Below are 18,670 nucleotides of genomic sequence, written 5' to 3'. Positions count from 1 at the left end.
ATAAAAATATATTGAATCCCCATTGGGAGTGTTGGCCCCCATCCCTTTATTATTTAGATAGGGCTGTCATTTATTCTAGAAGTCCAGTTTTGAATTGCCATGTATGTTACAGTAACCCAGAAGGCTAATATGAGTCTCCAACTTTTTCCTTCTGTGTAGTGAGGGGAAGTGCATTAGGTACATCATGAGCTGGGAGAGGTAGATATAAGCAGAATCTGTAAGAAGGATGTGACTGTGAAGTCTTATGGTCTCACAAAAGTTTCATGATGGAGCTCATTAAGGGGTGTGACCTGCCCCTTAGGCATGGTCCTTTAGAGCGACACCTTTGGTGCAATGCCTCAGTGTCGGCTGTGACATTATTCTGGGATGGGTGACATCATTGGAGAGTGCCGACTCCACCTGCTGCTATCACAAGGAGCAAAGTTGACTCAGGGGGCCATCCTAAGGCAGAGAAGGTGGAATCAGGCTCCCCTGAGCAGAGTCCAGATGGTGAATGGCTTCTGTGTTTACAGTGTTGGCTGTGGACACATAGATGTGCATGCATTCTCTGCCACTTAGACTAGTATTCTGTAAATAAAAGTAGACACCTACTTTTCATTATAGAATAAGTCTTAAAGTAGGCACCATAATCAGCATCTATAGTAGAAGCCCAGTTATACAATTACTCTTCTGATAAGAATATAAGAACATAAGCATTGCCATACTGGGACAGACCGAAGGTCCATCAAACCCAGTATCCTGTTTCCAACAGTGGCAAGATCCCAAAACAGTACAATACATTTTATGCTGTTTATATCCCAGAAATAAGCAGTGAATTTTCTTAATATTGGTTAATGAACCTTTCTTTTAGGAACTTCTCCAAACCTTTGCTAAACCCTGCTAAGCTAACTGCTTTTACCACATTCTCTGGCAGTGAATTCCAGAATTTAATTACACGTTGAGTGAAGAAATATTTTCTCTGATTTGTTGTGAATTGGTTTAATGTATCCCTGGGTAGGATTGACTTCAAAAGATGACCAGAAGAGGGCTGAACCCTCTGAAAGCAAATTTCTTAAAAATCATGGCCCCTGATATTCAAATGGAATTTTCATAATAATGGCCGATAAATGATCTGGTGGCACGATCTGTTGACTTTCAGTGGCATTAATTGCATAGCACGGCTGAAAATCATTACAGACTGCCTCAGCGCTATCCGTGTAGTGCTGGGCTGGAGGGAGGATGGACTGTGGGGGTTCTGTTTAATTATCTAGGCAACAAAGATAATCAGTCTGCTATCTCAGACCTGCCAAGTCTTCCGCTCTCAGCTTTTTGCAAGTCATCTCCCGCCAGAGTGCTAGCGTCTCCCGCTGAACAGCTCCATTTCCGCTTTCTAGGGACAGCAGGAAATGCCTTCATTAAACGTCATCTCCTGCTGCCGCTGGTCTCGCAGCAGCAGGAAATGATGTGTTACAAGGTGTCTCCTGCTGTCGCTGGAAAGGTTGGCTGTGCCGGGGCAGAACTGTGGTGGTTCTGGGCGGAGCTATGGGCGGGTTGGGGCGCAGATATTGGCGGACCCTAAATCTCCCGCTCGGGAGGCTGACCTCCTTGGCAGCTCTGCTATCTGGATAAATTTAGGGCAGCAACAAAGCTGGTGGCTCATTCTGCTGCATGTGTATATTAAGAAGATTCCCCAAGGCCTGGCCTCCATGGGGGGCCCGCCCAGCGCCAGCATGGCTGATTGGTCTCCTGCTCCTGTGTACCGCAGTGCCGGGTTATTGCATTGTCAAGTTAACTCTGCTCTGCTGGCCACAGGTCCTTCTTCCTGCCTTGTCCCGCCTCCTGTGTGAAGTACTTCCTGTTTCTGCAAACACAGGAGGGGACGTGTCAGGAAGAAGGACCTGTGTGGTAGAGCAGAGTTAACAGGGTCCCGGCACACAGGAGCAAGAGACAAGTATTAAGCAAGTAAGCAGGCCCAGGGGGGGACCTGTGTGGCATGGGAGGGCACACGGGCAGAGTGGGGGACGTGCAGGGGGTGCTGCCATCACCCACGTTCTCTCTTAACCTGTTCCTTCCCACCAGTCTCCCTCTTTTCTTGTTGAACACTCCCTGCCTCTAACCTCAATCCCAAGCTCTGCAGAGCTGTCCTAAAATCCTCAGGTGGCAACATGGATTTAAGCCTGCTACGCAAGCACAATTGGAAAAATGAATCACGAATTACAGCTCGAATCTGAGGTTTAAATGACAGAACAGAATCAATAATTATACCAAAACTCTGTATTAGATTTAGATTACTCTTCTCCCCACCATTACCTGTGTAAGTATTCTATGCTCTAGAGATTTACTTTTTAAAACATTTTTTATTTGGATTTTGCTCACACCTTTTTCAGTAGTAGCTGGAGGGCTCACAACCACTAGGCTACTCCTCCACCATATTTGGTCACCATGATGTCTGTTTTGCTAGTGAAATTATGGAGATGATAAATCTCATTCTCGTCTTGGACCTGTCTGTTGCTTGGGTTGCACTGGGGTTTTTACTGTCTCAGAACGCCTGCAATGTAGTAGAGTCTTGATCTTAGGAAATCTAAATAAACAATCTGTCTTTTTATCTCTGCTAGACTGGATTTCTCACCTCTTCCATTCTTCAAGTGAATCTCTGAAGAGCTCAGAGGCACATGAGCTGCAGGAATACAGCAAGGTAGATGTCCCTGATTCGTACCAAGGTCTGCGGCTCTCCTTCCCCCTCGCAATCTCCGACACTAATGCCCTGCTTCATGCATTCAAAAAACAGCAGGTAAGAGAAAAAGTTAGATATGTTCTAAATATAAATAAATGTGCTCCTTGGAAGAGCTGAATCCTACTTGATATTAGTTTTTGATCCAATTTCTTTTATGCTTTTTTTGGGGGGTGGGGGGGGGGGGGAAGAGGAAGGGTGAATCTTTTATTATAGCCATAACCCCAATTTTTCAAAACCTTCTCTTTGTGACTGCACTGTTTGGGAGTTTCTAGGGGTTAAAGTTTATAATTGCCCACGTTAGCCCCCTAGAAACACCCCTTTTTAATATTAATTTTCCAAACATGTACCTCAAAGACATACTTTATTTTTTATTTTTTTTTCAACATTTTTTTATTGATGACAAAACATCTAGAATACAGACAACCTCCGGCTTGAACAAAATGCCAGCAAACAAACAAACAAACAAACAAACAGTCACCACATCTTAAATGACAAAGAGGGGCATAATCGAATGGAAACGTCTATCTCCATGGGCATTAATCTCCGAGAACGGGTCCGTGAAGGGGCAGGCTGAACCGTATTTTCGAAAAAAATGGACGTTTTTGAGCTGGGCGTTTGTTTTTTTTAGCGATAATGGAAACTAAAAACGTCCTAATCCGAGCCATTTGGTTGTGGGAGGGGCCATGATTCGTAGTACACTCGCCCCCCTGATATGCCAGGACACCAACTGGGCACCCTACGTCAGAAAAAGCTCCCACGTGCATAGCTCCCTTACCAAGGGTGCTGAACACCCAACCCCCTCCCCCAAAACCCACAAATGTACAACACTACCATAGCTCTTAGGGGTGAAGGGGGCATCTACATGTGGGTACAGTGGGTTTTGGAGGCCTTCCATTTACCAGCACAAGTGTTACAGGTGTGGGGGGGATGGGCCTGGGGCCACCTGGCTGAAGTGCACTGCAGTACCCACTAAAAGTGCTCCAGGGACCTGCGTACACGCAGGCCTCTAGGACTGGTTGCTGCTATATAACCTTGGCACATCAGTTGACACCTGAAGACTAATCTCTACGAAAGCGTCATTTATTGGAATAACCTTCTTTACTCACAGTTAACTGCAGATCAGAGGTTGTGCCCCACTGGCAATGAGTCTCCCTGGTACTGAGATGAGCAGTAGGTCAGAGCTGGCAGAATGCTGTACAATGCCCTCATTCAGCCACATTCAAAGGAAGAACTAAGTTGTCTAACGTGGCTAACACAGGAAAGGGAACTAAAGCTGGTTTACAAAAATGGCCACTACTGCATGGACTACAACAGGAAACACAACAGGGCACACTCTGACCCAGTAAGCAGGGGGAAAAGCACCATGGGAGAAGAGCCTACCAACTACCAACATTGTGAGACTGTAACACAAGCTAATGAAATCACGGAGCCCAATACCCTACACCCACCACAATGCAATGCTGATGTGACCCTGTACTGCACCCGAGAGTCACATCTGACCCAGGGAAAGGCTGTGACAGGATCGAACACATTCTGCTGTCATGGAGGTGGGTACGGCATTTGAGGCTGGCATACAGGCTGGGAAAAAAGTTTTTAAAGTGGGGTTTTTTTTTGTGGGAGGGGGTTAGTGACCACTGGGGGAGTCCGGGGAGGTCATCCCCGATTCCCTCCAGTGGTCATCTGGGCAGTTGGGGCACTTTTTTGGGACTTGTTCGTGAAAAAAAAGGGTAAAAAAAAAGTGACCCAAAATCATGGTAAAAACGCCTTTTTTTTTTTCGATTATCAGCTAAAGATACTCATCTCTCCTCGGCTGATAACCACGCCCCAGTTCCGCCTCCACCACGCCTCCGACACGCCCCCATCAACTTTATTCGTTTCTGCGATGGAGTGCAGTTGGAAACGCCCAAAATTGGCTTTCGCTTATACCGATTTATTCGTTTTTGGGAGATAAACGTCTATCTCCCGATTTGGGTCGCAATATAGGCGTTTTTCTCTTTCGATTATAAGCTGGAAAGTCTGTCATCAACTTAGTTTCAAAGACATACTTTAAAAGGAAACTCGAGGAGGGCTCCTGTTTTCTCTCAGCTCCTGGTTGATCCACTCTTTATCATCTTTAGTGGCTATCATTGTTCAAAATAATCCTCCTACTTATGAATAATTTGCTGGTTTTTGCTATATGAACAAATTTTTAAGCAAAAACCTGGCCAATATGTCATATGTCTACTAAAACTGGGAAACGAGAGGAAAAGAAGATGTGCCATACTGTTTTTACTGCACCGGCTGCCTCCAAGATGGCGATGGGAGGAACAAGAGTCAAGAGAATTGCAAGATTCGTTACTCACTCAAATTAAAGGAATTGTTGTAGAGGCTTTGTATGCCAGCTAAACCCTGATTAAAGAGCATTTAGCTCAATCTGTAACGGACTTTAATGGTCAGGTGGCAGAATTAGAAACCCATGTCAATGGAGTAGAGGATACCATGAAAGAAGCAATGGACGAATTAAAGCGCGTACAGAAACTGGTTACCAGCTGTGAATCGAAACTGGATGACTTGGAAAACGGGTCATATAAAAACAATCTTCATTTCTTGGGGCTACCTGAGTCTCTGAAGGATGGAGAACTTATCAGGTTCCTTGACAAGTGACTTACCATGGAACTTCTTAAGAGCGACCAAATTGTTCCCTCTTAGAATCGAGAGTGCGCACTGGCTTGGCAGACAGAGAGTAGACGGCAACAGGCCCAGGGTGGTTACTGCAAGTCTACTAAACTTTGTCCATAATGAGTACATATTCAGACAATATAGATAAAAAAGGAACTTACGTATGGGACTCACAAGATCCTACTTTTTCAAGACTATTCCATGGCAGTTGTGGAACACAGATGGGCATTTAATGCTATTTATTTATTTAAAAAATTCTTATATACCACCTATAACTACTACTACTACTACTACTACTTAACATTTCTAGAGCGCTACTAGGGTTACGCAGCGCTGTACAAATTAATAACTATAACTAGGTGGTTTCCATAAAAACATTCATAACCAACCTCAAATACCAAACAGTTCGTGGACAACCACGTTAGTTTCACATTATCCTGCTAGTCTTGGGGTTGTACATGAGGGTGAATGTCTTTGAGTTGCCCGAGTCAGCGAGTGCAGCAGTCCGGAATCGGTTTGTTGCAGCGATGAGAAATGGGTCGGATGTTTGAAGTAAGGCCGGTCTGCTATACAGCGCTGGTTGCCTTGAGAGTGTAGTGGTATTGCATGGGAATCTGGATTGTGTCACTGCTCATTTCAGAGAAGACGTCTGTGCTGGCATGCATAATGAAAGGAGAGTTCAAGAGTAATTTGCTGTATTGCTCTCTGGGCTCTGTAGCAGTGGACAATTTTCTGTTGTTCTGTTTCTTTATTTTCACTTTATTCTATTTCATTTCTCAAAAGATATGCTGTAGGGAACTCTGACAAACTGCCTTGCAACAGATAATCCTTTGGAGTGGAGGAGTAGCCTAGTGGTTAGTGCAGTGGACCTTGACCCTGGGGAACTGAGTTCAATTCCCACTGCAGCTCCTTGTGACTCTGGACAAGTCACTTAACCCTCCATTGCCCCTGGTACAAAATAAGTACCTGAATATATGTAAACCGCTTTGAATGTAGTTACAAAAACCTCAGAAAGACGGTTTATCAAGTCCCATTTCCCTTTCCCCCTTTCCCTTATGACATCACAATATCAGAAGTGAGCCAAATATCGGGCAATCAAGCCATTGTGACATCACTGATGAGGTTGGCTCTTATTGGTGGAATGAGTTGAGGAGTAGCCTAGTGGTTAGTGCAGTGGACTTTGATCCTGGGGAACTGAGCTCAATTCCCACTGCAGCTCCTTGTGACTCTGGGCAAGTCACTTAACCCTTCATTGCCCCTGGTACAAAATAAGTACCTGTATATATGTAAACCGCTTTGAATGTAGTTGTAAAAACCTCAGAAAGGCGGTATATCAAGTCCCATTTCCCTTTCCCCCTTTCCCTTATGACATCACAATATCAGAAGTGAGCCAAGTATTGGGCAATCAAGCCATTGTGACATCACTGATGAAGTTGGCTCTTATTGGTGGAATGAGTGGAGGAGTAGCAGCTTAGTGGTTAGTGCAGTGGACTTTGATCCTGGGGAACTGAGTTCGATTCCCACTGCAGCTCCTTGTGACTCTGGGCAAGTCACTTAACCCTCCATTGCCCCTGGTACAAAAGAAGTACCTGAATATATGTAAACCGCTTTGAATGTAGTTGCAAAAACCTCAGAAAGGCAGTATATCAAGTCCCATTTCCCTTTGTATGCTTCATTTAATTATTGCCACACAGTATCTTGCTGTGGAGTATGACTGGGGATAGCTGTATGTGTTTAGATCTGTGTTGGGAGACAATTGGAGTGGGGGGGGGGGGGGGTTGTTCAAGGGATACAGCTTTGGGGTTAGGAGATGGTTATTGCTCTTAATAGATTTCTTATTCATTTTAACTTAATTTTTCTAGGGGGATTGGTCTTTAGAGAACTGTGAATGGAGACCAGTGTGTGCTAGATATTACCCAAGAAGAATGTGCTTGTTATAATTTTTTTGTTTTTTGTTTTTTTTTTTTTTTTTAGCAAATATCTGAATGTTCTGTATGATCGTTACAGTGCTCATACTTTGCTTTCAGACTACCCTGTTTTTACTTTTAGTATGTCTAATAAACATATGATTTAAAAAAAAAAAAAGGAAACTCAAACTCCAGAAACAATCAAACAAAGACTAAAGTAAAAAAAAAAAAAGAAACAGATAACTGAGATCCATAGCAAAGTCCACAATTAAAGGGAGGGAGAGGGAGGAACCCAAGAAACGGAACCATCAAAAGATGAATAAAAAGAAAAGGAATAGGAAACCCCTCACACTAATAACATGACCTGGGTCCTAGAGTCCAGTGGCGTAGCCACAGGTGGGCCTGGATGGGCCAGGGCCCACCCAATTAGGGCTCAGGCCCACCCAACAGTAGCACGCATTTAGCGGTGGCTGTTGGGGATCCCAAGCTCCACCAGCTGGAGACTTCCACCTGATGGAAATGAAAACGCTACTCTCCATGATACCAGCACTTGCATATTAGTTTTCAGCGCATGCCAAGGTGGAAAGAAGCGTTTTCCTGCCGGCTGAGATTTTATTTTGTGGTGGTTGGGGGGGGGGGGGAGTGGGGAGAACACTCGGTGCCCACCCACTTCTTGTCTAGGCCCACCCAAAATCTGTTTTCTGGCTACGCCCCTGCGAGAGTCCAATTATGAGTCTACTTGAACGACAGTCTTAGCATCTAAAAAACATAATCCCCTGTTTACTAAGCCACGCTAGTAGCTGGTGGAGTTGCTAACACCGACACAGCCCGTTCACTTGAAATGGGCTGTGTCGGCGTTGCCACGCAGTAGCTGTTAGCACAGCTTAGTAAACAGGGGGGATAGTGACATAGAGCAAAATACCTGAAACTATTGCTACCAGACTCAAATCACACCAGTGTGATATAATTTTCCAACCAGTCTGTGTAAAGGGGGCACTGACAGAGTTACAGTGTGGGCCTGGTTTTTGGGGTTTGAAGGGAAGGGGGGAAGGGGTTCTTTGGGTTCATCTTCTGTGTTTCACATTGTTTGATAGATCTTGTATTCATGTTTTTTTCAATAAAAATTTATTGATACAAAAAAATATTTCCAACCAGTCAGTACTTTGGATTACTATGGATCTTACTATTTTATAATGCCTGGATTATGGTCACTTTAATCTCATCTAGGGAGATGTCGCCTTTGGAAGGATGCTGAGAGCAGGAAACGGTATAATTTGCAATCAGTAGCTAACTAGTAAAGACAGGAAACCAGATCTGACAAATATACTCTTAGTCCATCCATGGAATGATTGTTGTCATGCCAAACAATTCTTAAAAATCTTTATCTATTGCAAAATATAAACTCGGGAGTGAATAATGTCCAAGGTATTTTATATTTGAAAACTTAATGTCAGCTAAATTCTGAGTTTTTTAAAAATGCTTGTGGCTAAAAAATTTGAAAAATTAAAACTGTGAAAAATTAGTCTGCTTCACATGTTATCAGATCCCTGAACCTGCTAGCCCCCCTCCCCCCCAACTCAACTAGAATTTATTCTTATGGATGTTGATTATAGCTCACGGAGAGATCGATTAAAGAGTTAAAAATACCAAAACCACAAAAGAAGGTTCTGCATTGCACTCTGCAGACTGTTGATGGCTAGTTACAGACAAGGATGGTGCAGGAAGGGGCAGAGAGTGGTCAGCACTTTTGGTGGGGGGAGTTTCAGTTTCAGCTGAAAATGCACCGGCGTTTTCAGCTGAAACCGAAACGTGGCCAAATCCAAATTTCAGGCTGGTTTTGTCATCATAGTTGGAACCGAAATTCAGTCGGCCTCTACATGAGATTCAAGTTCAGGTCATGGGCGCAGTAGGCAAGAGACCTACCAATTGCAGAGTTGGCATAGGGAAAAAAATGATAGATTCCTGGCCTCAAATACTATATTTAATAGGGACAGGAGGTTAAAAAATATATCCTATACATCTACCGCATCATGTTTTAAAGAGGAAAGAGAGTCTCCTGCCTGGTTATCTCTTTCTGACCAAGTGATCCCCAGATTTTCAGCAGCACAAAACCAGATAGGGCCTCTGAAAATCTAGGGAGGCTACTGGGGCCTGGCATAGCTATGGGGGCCACGGGGGGCCTAGGCCCCCTCAAACTGGCTCCGGGGCCCCCCGTTTGGCTGGTGGGGGTCCCCAACCTCCGCCAGCTAAGGCGTTTGTCCCGCTCTGCTCTTACTTTGCTGGCACCCTGTCCTGTTTTTCTGTGCCATGCACGCTCAGTTTCATTACAACGAGCGTGAACGGCGCTGAAAGCAGGACAGGGCGCCAGCAATATAAGAGCAGTGCGGGACAAACGCTTTAGCCAAGGTACCTTCCAGCAGCGGCAGGGGGGGTAGCGGGAGCTGCAGTGGCAGAAGCGGTACCTTCCAGCGGCAGCAGGGGGAGCGGCAGCGATGGGGGGAGCGGTGGTGGCAGGGAGGCAGAAGCAGCGGGGGGCATAGGTGGCGGCGGGAAGGCAGCAGCAGGGAGGTGGGCCAAAATGTCCCCCCCCCCCACCTTGGAATCTGCCCCCCCCCCTCCTGTCGAAGTCTGGCTACGCCCTTGACTGGGGCACGGGCAGTTGTGCTGGAGCAGTACAAGGGTGTAGTCTGGCAGGGAGTTAGAAGTAACCGGGTAACTATCTGGATAAAGTTAGACCACAAAATGGTTGAACCTGTGCTTGGGGTGACCACATCCAGAGAACTGCAAAGTGGTGAGCATGGGAACATCCACTTCCATTTTGAAGTAAACCCACTGGAATTTACTGTAAACTCAGAGGGACCCATTTTCAAAATGTAGCAAAAATGCCAAGGTGGGGAAACCTCGAGTGCTGTAACGTGTCTCTTTTGCTCCATCACAGCATCTTCACGCCCGCTATGTCGTCCAGCTGCTGCACGAAACAAAGAAGTTCCTGAAACAGTTGCCAAACATCATTCATCTGTCAACCTCCAACTGCAAAGAGATAACGATCTGTGGTGAGGTTCCACGGCAAGAAAGAGCTGGTTATCAGAACAGGTTATAAACTCAGACACTTATGATGTAGCAAAACACTCTGAATTCTTGGAATGTGCAGGATTCGCCTAAAAAGCAACTGGAAACTGAAGTCCTCAGTTTGTGTGCTGAAGGGGCAAGGCTATCTGACTCTGTCCCTGACTGGGCAAGTCACCTAACCCTCCATTGCCCCAGGTACAAAAAAGTACTTGAATATATGTAAACCGCTTTGAATGTAGTTGCAAATCCTCAGAAAGGCGGTATATCAAGTCCCATTTCCCTTTCCCTATTGGAGATTCTAATGGAATGTTGCTACTATTGAGACTCTGTTGCTACTATTTGAGATTCTACATGGAATGTTGCTATTCCACTAGCAACATTCCATGTAGAAGCCTGCCCTTGCAGATGAGCAACGCGGCTGCGCAGGCTTCTGTTTCTGTGAGTCTGACGTCCTGCACATACGTGCAGGATGTCAGACTCACAGAAACAGAAGCCTGCGTGGCAGCATTGCTGATCTGCAAGGGCAGGCTTCTACATGGAATGTTGTTAGTGGAGGAGTAGCCTACTGGTTAGTGCAGCTGACTCTGATTCTGGGGAACTGGGCTCAGTTCCTACTGCAGCTCCTTGTGACTCTGAGCAAGTCACTTAACCCTCCATTGCCCCAGGTACAAATAAGTACCTGTATATACTATGTAAACTGCTTTGAGGTCTATAAAATAACGAGTGGAATGGAACAGGTAGACATTAATTAATTGTTTACTCTTTCCAAAAATACTAGGACAAGGGGGCACACAATGATGCTACAAAGTAGTCAATTTAAAACGAATGTATTCACTCAATATGTAATTAAACTCTGGAATTCATTGCCAGAGAATGTAGTAAAAGCAGTTAGCTTAGTGGCCAAATTATGCGCTGTATTCTATAATGCGGTGCGAGCAAATTCTAATGTGCACAGTTGAAAGGGGGCATGGCCGTGGGCGTGGAATGGGCGGGTTGTGAGTGTTTCAAAAAACTATGTGCACTATTACAGAACACACCCGATCTGTGCCTAACTTCGGCGCAGGTATTTAGGCCTGGTTTTAGGTGACCTAAATGGGTGCACCTAATCTTTAGTCGCAAGAATGGCGCATGAGCATATTCTATAAACTGTGCCTAACTTTAGGCATAGTTTATAGAATCATGCTAACCTCGTTGTTTTACGTTGCCAATTTTTAAGGCGCCATATACAGAATTTCCCTCTAAGCATATTCTATAAACTGTGTCTAACTATCAGCGCTGTTTATGGAATTTGGTCCTATCTATACTGACATATAACATAGTAACATAGTAAATGATGGCAGATAAAGACCTGTACGGTCCATCCAGTCTGCCCAACAAGATAAACTCATTTACATGGTGTGCGATACTTTATATGTATACCCGAGTTTGATTTGTACTTGCCATTCTCAGGAACAGACCGTAGAAGTCTGCCCAGCACTGTTCTTGTACTAAAACTTCTGAAGATTCTGGAACCCTAAGGAGTTACAAGATTCCAGAATCCCAATTAGTAGCAACATTCCATGTAGAACCCCAAAGAGTAACATAGTAAATGATGGCAGATAAAGACCTAAAAGGTCCATCCAGTCTTCCCAACAAGATAAACTCATTTACATGGTATGTGATACTTTATACGTATACCCGAGTTTGATTTTCCTTGCCATTCTCAGGGCACAGACCGTAAAAGTCTGCCCAGCACTGTTCTTGTACTAAAAGTTCCAAAGCTATCATCGAAGCCCCTGAAAATTTACACTCCAGCCCATCCCTATCTATTCAGTCACGATCAGGGCATAGACCGTAGAAGTCTGCCCAGCTCCTGTTTTGTTTCCCAATTACCGGTGTCACCACCCAATCTCCGCTAAGATTCCGCGGAACCATTCCTTCTAAACAGGATTCCTTTGTGTTTATCCCACGCAATGCATAGAGTTTAACACAATGTATGGTGATACGTATGTTATTTGATGTGATTGTGAGTCCCACATCCCAGGGTAACATTGACAACTAATATGCAAAAACTCACTGAACACTCTATATCATGATTTGTCCCACTATAGGTTAAAATCAAACCCGTTTTTGAAGTCTGATATGGATCATTTGACATTCTAGACTTTTAAACCATGATTCCTTTATCATCTTCAGGTGATCTGCATGGAAAATTGGATGATCTTTTGCTTATTTTCTACAAGGTAACTGAATATTTCGTTGAATTTAAGTGCTCATGGAAGAACCATCTTACAGAGGGCTGAGAAATTTACGCTTACAGTTCTGTCTTGCAGGGCCGCCGAGAGACTAGGCCAGGCCCGGGGCAAGGCCGCCCCCGTGCCCCCCCCTCCACCCCCCCAAGGTCGTCATTGTCGCTGCCCCCACCGGGCCGGGCCCCCCTGAATTCAAATCATGGCGCCTCACCGCAACCTCGCTCCGTGTGAAAGAAGCGCAGCAGCGGCAGTCTGAAGATCGCCTCCCTTCGGGCCTTCCCTCCCTGTGTCCCGCCCTCACGCAAGTTACGTCAGACGAGGGCGGGACACAGGGAGGGAAGACCCGAAGGGAAGCGATCTGCAGACTGCCACTGCTGCGCTTCTTTCACACGGAGTGAGGTCGAGGTCAGGCGCTATGACTTGAATTCATGGGGGCCCGGCCCGGTGGTGGACGGAGGGGGGCGGGGTGGAGGGGACTGCGGCGCCAGGCCCCCATTGGAGGCCTGGGCCCGGGGAATTTTGTCCCCCTGCCCCCCCTCTTGGCGGCCCTGCTGTCTTGTGGGACTGTTATCAGCTTTGTCCTCCTAATTTTAAATGGTCGATAGATTTTTGTGCCCAATCCACATGATATTACACTATTTTAGGACTGAATTACAGTTTCCAAATCCTTGGCATTTTTTCTGTTTATTTCTGTTGAGTTCTTATTTCAGAGCCAGGTTGTTTATTTACCATTTTCTATTTGAAATAGTGTAAAAAGCCTTGCAGAGGTCCAAAAGCAACAACCACTGCCCCTCCCTCAGCCACTGCTTTTGTCTTCTCCTTAAACGCCTGTCTAACAGGATTTTCCCTCCAGGCAGGGTCCAGAAGAGGAAAGCAACAGGATTACTTTTCATACTTTATGAAATGATGTCAAAGTTACGCTGGTGTTTTGAGTCTAGTCTCTCCCTTGGTCAGGGGTGAGCTACGCTGGATTTAATTTCAAGCTGCCTCCGAACTGGTAATGACCAGCGTGATTGACTGTGCACCAATGCGTCTCATATCTGAGCTGACGTGCTAACATGGAGTGGAGGAGTAGTCTAGTGGTTACAGCACCAGTCTTGACATCCAGAGGTACCCCGTTCAAATCCCACTGCTGCTCCTTGTGATCTTGGGCAAGTCACTTCACCCTCCACTGCCTCAGGTAGAAAATTAGATTATGAGCCCTCCAGGGACAGGGAAGTACCCAGTGTACCTGAACGCAATTCACCTTGAGCTGCTACCGAAAAAGGTGAGAGCAAAATCCAAATAAATAAAACCTTGAGCTCAGCCAACCCAAACTTGACCTTCTATTCCTTTCACGTGGCACATCATCATAGCCCAGTCTTGGATTTTATTAGCCATATTGATCCTAGAAAAAACTGAAGGGTAGTTATTCGAAATGATTTAACCTGGCAGGACAACCTCCTGCCAGGTTAAATTGCCTTGGCTAGCTCCAGTGCCGTAGCGAGGGCGGCTGACACCCGGGGCGGGTCGCCGCTGCGCCCCCCCCCCCCCCCGGGTGCAGCACGGTGCCCCCCCTCGGTGCGCCCCTCCCCCCTCAGGAGCGCATTCTTACTTGCGAGAGGAAGCGAGGGGCGGGCGAGAGGGCCGATCTGCCCCCGAGTGCACGTCGCTGGGAGCTGCGTCGGCTCCGCTGGTTCCTTGCTCTCTCTGCCCCAGAACAGGAAGTAACCTGTTCCGAGGCAGAGGGAGCACGGAACCAGCGGAGCCGACACCCCCCAGTGGCGTGCACCTGGGGTGGACCGCCCCACCGCCCCCCCTTCCTACGCCACTGGCTAGCTCTGCCACTGATTAACTGGACAGTGCCACTGAATGTCACTGTGACTACCACGGTAATATCTGGTTAGAGTTGGGGCCTTTCGGGGGTGGAATCAGGTTGAAGCAAGGACATACCCGGTTAGCGGTGATTTTTCAGTCCACTAATCAGGTTAAATGGAGAGAAGACGGATGAGGGGAGCATAAAATGTATTGTACTCTTCTGGGATCTTGCCAGGTACTTGTAACCTGGATTGGCCACTGTTGGAAATAGGGTTCTGAACTTGATGGACCTTCGGTCTGTCCCAGTATTTATTTATTTATTAGGGTTTATTTACTGCCTTTTTGAAGGAATTCACTCAAGGCGGTGTACAGTAAGAATAGATCAAGCATGAGTAATAGACAATTACAGCAGTAAAAATATTCAAAAACAATACAAAGTGTGGCATGGTATACTATTTACAATGTCAACACAATACGTAATAGAACATTATAGGTGATAGCGAAGGGTAAAGCAAAGATGTAACGTATAGAAGGGTAAGAAAGTAGGAAGAGTTAGCAAGTAAGGTGATTGATTTAAAGAAAGTTGCACATGAGGTCAGAGAAATGGTTAAATGTTACCTTAGCAAGGGTAGGAGTGGATAAACATGTCCTGCTGCAGTATACGCAGCCTGAGTACACCTTGTGTGTGTGTGTGAGTGAGACTAACAAGTTAGTTACTTCTTCCAGTAAAGGCCTAGTTGAAGCGCCAAGCTTTCACCTGCTTCCTGAAGTAGAGATAGTCTTGTGTTTAGCGCAGCCTTTCAGACAGTGCATTCCAGAGTGTGGAGGCTACTCCGGAGAAGGCTCACTTGGGGGCATCACATCGTGTAATGTCTTTTGGAGAGGGTGCGGTTAGTGAAAGTCCTTGGGAGGACCTTAGTGTCCTTGGCGGTGTGTGGAGTACCTGAAAAATAGGATGATCCTCCACACACCGCCATTTTTCAGGTACTCAGGGCCATTTCCTTTCTGGGCCTTGAAGATCAGACATAAATTTAGCCCTGTATTGTACTGGTAGCCAATGAAGTTTTTGCAAAAATGGTGTGATGTGGTCACGTTGCTTGCAACCTTCTATGAGTCTTGCTGCTGCATTCTGAATCAACTGGAGCTGGTGCAGGCCCTTTGTAGTCAGACCGTTGTATAGTGCATTGCAGTAATCCAGTCTTGATGTTATCATGGCATGTACAACTGTGATAAGATTTACCTTCTTGATGTAAGGAGAGAGGCAGCGTAGCTGTCGCAAATAGTAGAAGCAGCTCTAGAAGGTTGCTTGGATTTGGGGAATCAGAGTAAGTGTTGAATCTAACTGTATTCCAAAGTTTCTGACTTGTGATTTGAGGGGGAGTTCATACTTCTCAAAAGGGATTTTGATGTCAGGTATGTATCCACTTGTGTTAGGGACCCAGAGAAGCTCAGTTTTACTTGGGTTCAAGCAAAGTTTGTTGTGTTTAGCCCATTCTTGAATTGATGTTAGATTAGACAGGTAATCAGTTTATTCAAGGCTGTAGGTAAGTCAGGTCCAATGGGTATGAGTAGCTGCACATCATCCGCATAGATGTAGAACTGAGTGTCCATTGACCGAATCAGCTCAGCTAGTGGCTTGAGGTAGATATTGAACACAATAGGTGACAGTATCGATCTTTGTGGTACCCCGCAGGTCAGTGTCCATGGTGGTGATGAGTTGCTGCCAAACATTATGGATTGTTGCCTGTCTGATAGGTAGGTTCTGGAACCAAGCAAGTACTGTTCCATGATACCTGTTTCTGTCAGTCGTGCTAGCATGATATCATGATCCACAGTGTCAAAAGTTGCAAAGAAATCAAGCAATACTAACATCGAGGCGAATCCCTTGTCTCAGTTTCTGTGAAGATCATCTAGTAGGGATACAAGGACCGTTTCTGTACCATAACCAGGTCTGAATCCAGATTGACATGGATCTAGCCAGTTTCTCTTTTCTAACCAGTCATTAAGTTGAACACAGACTGTTTGTTCTATGAGTTTCCCTAGAAACAGGATGTTGGATACTGGCCTGTAATTTTCAAGTTTGTCCTGATCAAGTTTGTTTTTCTTCAGCAGAGGGTGGACTACTGCCCTTTTTAATGCTGTTGGTAGCTGCCCATTAGAAAGAGAAGTGTTCACAATTTTTGTGGCGCCTTCTATGAGGCCCATACTTGCCTGCTGCACTATCTTTGATGGGCAAGGATCGAGGGAGCAGGTAGTAGGTCAAAGGTCTCTTAGGATTTTGTCAAGGCTCTCCTCTGTCATTGGGTTAAAAGTGTCCCATCTGTCAGGAGGGGGCGAGTTTGTGCACCCCTGGTTGACTGGTTGGGGACTGGGTGAGATTGCCAGTGAATCCTGGTGGAGACTTTTAATTTTGTTGGCAAAGTATGCAGCAAAATCATTGCAATGCAGTTTAGACTGGGCAGGCTGGTTCTGTTTTGGGGGCTGCAGTAGGCTGTTTACTATACTGAACAACTGCTTGGTTGAATTGGCAGCCTTTGCAATGCATTGCAAGAAATACTGGTTTTTGGTTGCTGTTAATGCTTGGCAGTACTTTGCCATGTGCTTCCTACAGTTTAGTCTGTCTTCATCCAGGCAAGATTTGCGCCATCTCCTTTCCAGTTTTCGTCTTTTGCGTTTTAAGGATCCGAAGTTCTGGAGAAAACCAAGGTGAGCGTTTGTGAGTGGGGCATAAGACCTTTTTTAGTGGTGCTGTTTTCTCTAAGGTCTTGGCTAAGTGTGTATTCCAGATGGCAACTTGTTTTGACACTGTTGTTGTCTTTTTTTATACACATGTGGATAGTCCAAGGCCGCTAGGAAATTCTCAGTGGCCAGCTTTTTTTTTGTCTCTGATCTCCTTCCAAACTCTAGGAGGTGCCATTTGTTTTAGGTGGCCACTTATGGAGAATTTAATTAGAGAATGGTCTGACCATGATAGGGGTGTTATTTCAATACTGTTATCCCAGAATTCTGGGATATCCACCCCTTTGTAGAATACCAAGTCTAGTATGTGACCCTTTTTCGTGGGTTGGAGAATTGTTCACCTGTGTAAATCCTAGTGCTGTCATCGTGTCCAAGAAGGCAGCTGTGATGGTATCTGGGGTTTTGATATATAGATTATCAATAGAAATCAAACAAAATAAAACATGGAAAAGAAAATAAGATGATACCTTTTTTATTGGACATAACTTAATACATTTCTTGATTCATTTCTTGATGTGTAGATTGAAGTCTCCCATGATCACCAGCCTAGGGTAATTCAGGGTCACTTGAGTAATCAGGTCTAGGAGTTCTTGCACAGATAATGTGTTGTTAGGAGGTGCTCTGTATACCATGAGCAGCCAGATTGGTTTCACCTCTTCAAGTTGTATTAAAAGAGTTTCAGATTCATGTAGCTGGGGATGGATATTCTGCGCAGTTTGATTGTATCCCGAACCAAGACTGCTTGCTACCTCTCCACCCGTCTTCCTGTCTTGGTTGATGTTGGATGTTGAAACCTGTTGGGCATGGTTCAGCCAGTGGTAAACCCCCACTTTCATCTAGCCAGGTTTCACTTATTCCTATGACGTTAAGATGCTGTTCATTTATGGCATCATGGATCACCGAGGATTTCTTTGCAGCTGATCTGGCATTCACCAGTCCTATAGTTCCCAAGGGTGGTCTGGGGGGTAGTTCTGGTGTGGCAATGAGGTGATCTTTTAAGTACTGTTATGTAGGTGTTTGACCTCTTGCACTTTTGCCTTCTCTTTGGTTATGGGGTTATGGTTTCCTCTCCCACACACTACTGGGATACTTGATTGATGTTTGAGCCCAATGCACATTTCTTGTGTCAGAAATTAGTTAGGCAAAATTTCACTGGACGGCACTGCTGTCCACTCTGTGGTGTTCACAATCTTACTAGTTGGCAAATGCAGTGTTAGGGCTTTAAATATTCTGAAAGAAGCAGACCTTTATAAAGTTGTAAATTCAGATTCAGATCAGGCCTGTGAGATCAAAGGCTTCTAGCAACAGCAGAAAGCAAATGGCTGCACACTTAGCACTTCTATGTGAATTGCTTTGTAGAGGGAATTGATGAATTTTGCCTTTAGTTTGAAGGAATCTAACAGATCCAGAGTTTTAGAAATAAATACAGTTAAAATAAAGTTTTGACTCAAGGATTGCAGGTATGAATTTGAGAGTTTCTGGTTCTCATATCCTTGGATGGTCCAGTTGATGGTCCAATTGATGCAGATTGCTGTAGGCTTTTTCTTTGTTGTCCA

General features: G+C 45.2%; 1 protein-coding gene across 1 annotated transcript in view; it reads left to right on the top strand.

Annotated features, from left to right (window-relative positions):
* Nucleotides 1-18,670, top strand: part of PPEF1 (protein phosphatase with EF-hand domain 1) — an 82,737-nt gene that overhangs the window by 13,447 nt on the left and 50,620 nt on the right. The window contains exons 4-6 of the mRNA XM_030202531.1: nucleotides 2,595-2,770; nucleotides 10,217-10,331; nucleotides 12,523-12,569. Coding sequence (XP_030058391.1) covers nucleotides 2,595-2,770; nucleotides 10,217-10,331; nucleotides 12,523-12,569 — 338 coding nt within the window. The remainder of the gene's footprint in view (nucleotides 1-2,594; nucleotides 2,771-10,216; nucleotides 10,332-12,522; nucleotides 12,570-18,670) is intronic.

This window comes from Microcaecilia unicolor, chromosome 4 (assembly GCF_901765095.1).
Source record: "Microcaecilia unicolor chromosome 4, aMicUni1.1, whole genome shotgun sequence".
NCBI classification, from domain to species: domain Eukaryota; kingdom Metazoa; phylum Chordata; class Amphibia; order Gymnophiona; family Siphonopidae; genus Microcaecilia; species Microcaecilia unicolor.
Note: the sequence above shows the minus strand (reverse complement) of the source record. Positions and strands in the feature narration are given on the sequence as shown.